This window comes from Bemisia tabaci, chromosome 3, assembly GCF_918797505.1.
Source record: "Bemisia tabaci chromosome 3, PGI_BMITA_v3".
NCBI classification, from domain to species: Eukaryota; Metazoa; Arthropoda; class Insecta; order Hemiptera; family Aleyrodidae; genus Bemisia; species Bemisia tabaci.
Genome location: NC_092795.1, coordinates 29616912 through 29622911, shown reverse-complemented (window position 1 = coordinate 29622911; position 6000 = coordinate 29616912). Strand labels below are relative to the sequence as shown.

Below are 6000 nucleotides of genomic sequence, written 5' to 3'. Positions count from 1 at the left end.
AGTCAGGGAAAATGTCAGGGAATTTTAAAACGTCCAGAAAAACCGGGGAATGTCAGGGAAAATGATAATAATGTCAGGGAAAAATCTTAAAGTAGCCATTTCTTTGCTTCTAACAAGATAGAGTCCGAAATTTCGAACAACCAATGTTGCGTGTTCAAGTTTGGAAGGGGTGATTTTGCGGACGAATTTACGCGTCGTCGTTTGTCAAACTGAACTTTCGGTTCGTGTAATCGAACATTCGGTTCAAATGACCAAACTTTGTTCGTCAGCTCATTTTACCGTTGAAGTTCGATTACACGAGCCGAAAATCTGGTTTGACAAACCGAAAATCTGGTTCGACGAACTGAATTAGTTGGGATGATATGGAACACCGAACTTTGGTTCATACGAGTACGACCAATTTTTTTTTCAGTGATGAGATTAGAAGAGCCTTCGAGCTAGTTTTTTTTAAAAAAAATATTAAAGGACTCCAAAAATGTGAGCTGTTTTTTATACACTGTTTTCTTGCGATATTAAGATGAAATAGGTATATGTTTTTGCATACCGCACTAACAGGTGTCCACTTGACGGATTGAGGCGCATCAATGAACCGCGGACTCCTCCGCTCTGACCCCTGACACCACACGCGCTACGATTGAAGTGGTTAATCGCCATCGTTGCCAAGTCTCCTCGAATTCCACTCGCGCTTTTGCAGGGCGTCTTTAAACAGGTGTTATTAGATAGGAAATGTGCAGGTGAAGCCAAAGTTTCAATAAATTGCGATTGAATCGCCAAAGTTTTCCTTGAGTCATTCTAAGTTTTCCTTCTGCATTGGAGTGTATGTGTTATGCATGTTGCCTATCTACCATGCGAAGGGGCTCTTCTTATTGAATTTTATTTCAGTACACAGTTAGATACATCGGACTGGAATCCGGAGTGAAATACGCACCAAATTTCACTCCAATATTCCCAACAGAGTAAAATTGAAATAAGTAACAACTTTCCTCTGGATTACATATTGGAGGAATTGCTTGATTAAATTTTCCTTTTCGTCACTTTTCATAAAACTTAACTTGTGATCGTTGAAGGGATTAGGGACCTCAGATCTCAGAGGGAAAATTCTTCTATAGTTTGAGTTGTGGTCGAAAAATCAAATTTTGAGATCTAAGATTGAAAAAAACTCTTTTCAATGGCCAAAGAATGTTTGCGAGCACTTCAGCCAATGTTTATCTCAAGAGAGGACTATTGGTTGCATTCTGATGCAGCTATTCCGTGCCTTAAAAATGGCAAATTAGAATTATTGTTTTGAACCTCTTTTTCTAAAAACTATGGATTTGTACACGCTAACTTCAAACCATCGTGACTCCGCTATCATTTGACATTTTTAAGTATTTTTGGTTTACAAAAAAAAAAAAAAAAAAAAAAAAAACCCTCTGCTTTGCTCTATTATCAATTATTCAATTTTGAATTTCCATAGACAATGGTCCATTTTCTGGTGGACGGCCACATTTTTGTGCTCACCGCTCTTTTCACCTCGGTGACACAGGAGTTTCGCATGAACACGGCGTTTGGAACGGGGCGGTTGGCTGGAGTTCCTACGGCCCCTGCGGCCCTGCGGGACGACAATCGGGCAATCAGGCCGTTTCTGAACGTCCGCGGGCACTCAGTGTTACTGTCCTGTCCCTGCGATTACACCTCAGTCGCCTCGAACACGTCGTGACGCAGAGTGACGGGTCCACGGACCACTAAAACGAGAGACCGCTCAAACGAAGGTCCGCTCAGTCCTATCCTCACTCAAACTCAAAGTGTCAAACCAATTTACCTAACAAAGAAAAATCAACATTCCCTCTAGTGTTGACTAAAAAAAAATCGTTTCGAATAATCTTGACACCCCCGGATTCATGTTCTAACATATATGCAAAAGAAAACAATATTGCTGATTCCTTCCCGCTTCGTCTCGTAAAATTTGATTCTGTGGAAAAAACAATTTTAATGTTTGCACCGTCCGTCTAACTGCGAGTGGTAACCTCACCACAGAAAGTTTACGTAGGTGCAAATTTCAAGAGCTTTCGAGCCTGGATTTTTTTTTTTTTTTTTGAAGTTTAAACTTTCACTAACTTTAAGGTATTGTGAAAATAGTTTTAAAGCTTAACGTTTCAATTAACCACATTGTTGAGTGCGCAAGGTGTTCGCGTATTGTAAAGTCGGTAATGTAATCTAGACATGAACGACAGTGAAATCTGATCGTAAAAAATCTCGTTCCGGTTTGTAATATAATGTGATCAGTGCTTGTTCCTTTCACGTAATTCGAAAAAATTAAATTGGATAGATGGATTCTTTACTGACGGAATCGCGAACCTTTACACTCCGGTGCAAGACTGCAAGGATACATACAGTTTCATCTCTGCTCTTTTGAAGTTCCGCCAGAAGGGAAGATATGTACACGTTCTTGGCTGTCTTTCTCTTGGTCTCATTATTCCAAGGATATGCATTTGAAGGTAGGTAAATTTCTGTTAAGTACTGGCAGGTAATAGACCAATAGACTGGATAAAAATTACAGCAATGTACGATTATGCTTTCTGATCAAATTTCGCGAGGAACGCGCTTAAGATATTTTACAAATCTAAAACCAACGTCTTGGTGGGAAACTAGTGTTAATAGTTCCTTTTAAAATCTGTGAATTCGAACTTTCCGTGTGCACAAGAACCAAAATCAACGCAGGTCAAATCAGGCATTGCGAACTGACTACATATTTTGCAAATACATTCATTTAGGGAATTCGGCGTGTTTTTCCCCCTTTAAAATCTTTCATCCCCCTTTGTTACGATTAACCTCTGAAATTGTCGAGAAATATTAGCGCACTGAATTTATCATTTTCCCGCAAAACACAGAAATTATTATGGGACGACCAACTTGACACAAGTAAATTTTAGTTTTTTGGCTATAGCGGTAAGTCTGAGTCAACAATCATAGAATGCTAATATCTCACTTATGGGTTATGTTTGCAAATTTTTTATGTTTCCACCATATTTCTACGAAAAATCCTGATGAGAAAACATTAACCCTGTTTAGTGATCCATCTGATTAAAATGTAAATTTTGTCCAATGTATAATCCTCTGCGACACTATTTCACTAAAGAGAACGCGAATAGATCCCGAAGTTAAGAATCTAATTTTGACGGAAAAGTCGGATAGAGGATTTCATAGGGACAATAATAAAGTTCGCTTCGTCGGGAGGTGAAAATCACCTGGTGATTTGAATATACCTGCGCAGTGTGAGTAATATTCTTAGTCGTTCCTAACCCTCTATCTGCTGCGAAACAGACCGAGCGCAACCTCATTGATATAAACCGCCTGGATACAACTATTCGTGTCCATAGGATGTCTGTGTTGCATAAGCAAAAACCTGAAGGCGTTTTGGGTTCCTTGGCCCTGACAGTCGTTCGGCGTGCAGCGCCCGCCGGTTTCCTGCCTATAGCTGTAGAAAGGGTTTGACCAATCCTGAATTGTACTTTAGATGCCAGGAGAATCCACGGAATTTTAGGATTACAGATAATGAAAGAAAGAGGTGATGTAGAAATTAAAGGAAATAAAATGAAAGAAGTTGCAGGATCATATCAGCATAGCATTGACATCGATTCTATTTTTAAAAATGAGGGTCAGTTAAAAGACAATTCGACACTGTTTTTTTCACCAAATTTGGAAAGTAAATCTATACCCACGCGGGTGATGTGTTGAAGTCCACTTTAAACCTCCCTTAATCACATGTAAATCGTACATGGAGCCTCCGTAAGGAAAGAGACTGTTCAGCGAATGACTTTAAGTGTGACCCTAAAAGTTATGTAAAGGAGGCCCAAAGGCTTTATGCTTCACCTCGGGTGGTCTTTGGGATGGGTTGCCGTGTGCTCAAGAATGAGGCGGAGGCGATGTCAAACTAACAAATGTCAATTAGTTCATAGCTAATTATTGAGGCAAAATGCTATGAAGATCACTCAAGACGACGCGCCGCGGGTCCGCCGCACCACTCTCAAGACAGCTTCAATTATCACGTCCGATGCTACGTCCTGAACATGATTGAATTCTGTAGCCTCACGAGGTTGCTTGACAAAGAATGCACCACTAAACAGGGCACGTAATGAAGAACCACAAAAAACCGTCATGTTGGTATTATGTTGCATAGAGAAAAAAAAGGAGTTGTTTGCATTTCGGGCATCTTGGAATTTTTTTGATGACGTAGGTCGGTACAGCGACGTTCATCACCGATTTTCTTGGAAATGGTGTAATTTATGGAAAAAAGTCATTCTATAAAAAAGTGCTTGAAATTATATCATGCGTTGATTTAAGCAAAAAAATGGGACATTACGGTCTGTTTTTCATACTTTGAATTCCGGATTTCGCTGGCCAAGTTGTACCGACCTACGTCATAGGGTAAACAAACCTCAAGATGCAAACACCTCCTTTTTTTTCTCTATGATTATGTTGAGATCATATTGTTACCGAGATGGTCCTTTTTGGAGCACGTCAATGTCAACATGGTATCAATTTGGTCAGGGAGACCACTATGATATTGGTATGTCACCGTATTGGTTCCATCGAGGTATCATATACTGGGCTCAACATGGTGCCGCGCCTAGGTAACATGTTTGTGTTAACAAACACCGTCGAAACGTCGAAAACCTCTGAATTCGACACAAAAGTAGAGTCCCCGCAAAATAAGTTTACACACTTTAGACTCCGACGGAAGATCACGTGACGTTAGTTTAGCATGTAAAGTAAATGCAAGAATCAAGCTGGCAGATCTTTTGTCACCGTCTATTAGCGTGTAAAATTATTTGGCGTGCACGCCAAATAATTGCACAGAAATGTGGATCCTGAGAAAATAGAATTAAGGATTTCCATTACGTCAATAAAAGCGGAAGTGTATTGAGTCAAATATAAAAAAATACATGTGTTAATTAGTCCTCTAACCAGCCACCACTTTTAAAATTAAATTTTTTTCATTCCAATCCTGATAAGATTGTGCAATTTCTATCATTTTACTTTTTTTTAAAACTTATATCATTCTTTTCCTCTCATCATCTTTAATCCTAAAAATCCAAGCTGTTCATGAACTTTAAAAGATGACAGAGGATCTGTAATATCTGTTTTCTTATTGAAAGTAATTAGAGGAATTAAGAGGGAAAGTTACCGGTCTCACTCTAAAGCCGGTTAATTACCTGATTTGATATGAGCTTTACCTACGACTGTTTTCACTCCTAAAGAAATCTTGAATGAACAAAAAAACTACCTTGTGAATTTTAGAGCTACGAGGCACACAAAACCCGTGTAAATAAAGTTCCCTTTAATTTAACTTAATAACACAAAGTTCTTTTTAACATGAATACGGTCAATCAAAGAAGCTGCCCATCTTACCAAGTATCTGCAATGCTGGCATTTCATTTTATGACAAAATGTCTTTTGACTGGATGTGGAAACCAAGATTGTTAGGCATCCGCTTGAATGTTGCAAGACCCACTTTCAAAATGTTGGCCAAAATATTCGTGCTGGAAGGCGAATATTTAGTAATGGCTTAAATTTTTTGGTATCTAAAGTGAAATTGAGGATTAGTCAAACCCTTCCTCAAGCTAAAGCCAAGAAACCAGCGAGTGCAGCAACAGTTGCGAGGGTCGAGCAATTCAAAACGCCTTCAGTTTTTCGCTTATGTAACACGGACATCCTGAGAGGACGAATAGTTGTATCCAGGCGTTTTATATCAATAACGTCACTCTTTACATGTATAGCAAGGCAGTTCCGCGAAACATGTACGATGGGCCTGTTGTAAACTTTCGCTTAGAGCAAAAATAAGAGTTGTTGGTATCAGTAACTGTCTCAAAAATCACGATGAGCGCATTGGCAAAGTTTGAAATGCACCCCTAACTTCACAATCTGCGTAAGAAATTTGCGTTTTTTTAGCTTCCCGCTTCAAAAACGATACTACGGCTCAGGTGAAAATTTTATCAGAGGAGTCGGTCCATCCAATCC

The 6000-nt window shown here is 39.3% G+C and overlaps 1 protein-coding gene across 2 annotated transcripts in view; it reads left to right on the top strand.

The window, feature by feature from the left end:
- The first annotated feature begins 1663 nt into the window (after nucleotides 1-1663).
- Nucleotides 1664-6000, top strand: part of bdl (borderless) — a 33784-nt gene continuing 29447 nt past the window's right edge. Inside the window, exon 1 of one of the 2 annotated variants that reach the window (XM_019040370.2) lies at nucleotides 1664-2477. In XM_019040370.2, coding sequence (XP_018895915.2) covers nucleotides 2417-2477 — 61 coding nt within the window. In that variant the 5' untranslated portion in view covers nucleotides 1664-2416. The remainder of the gene's footprint in view (nucleotides 2478-6000) is intronic. The other variant, XM_019040371.2, reaches the window with a different exon arrangement.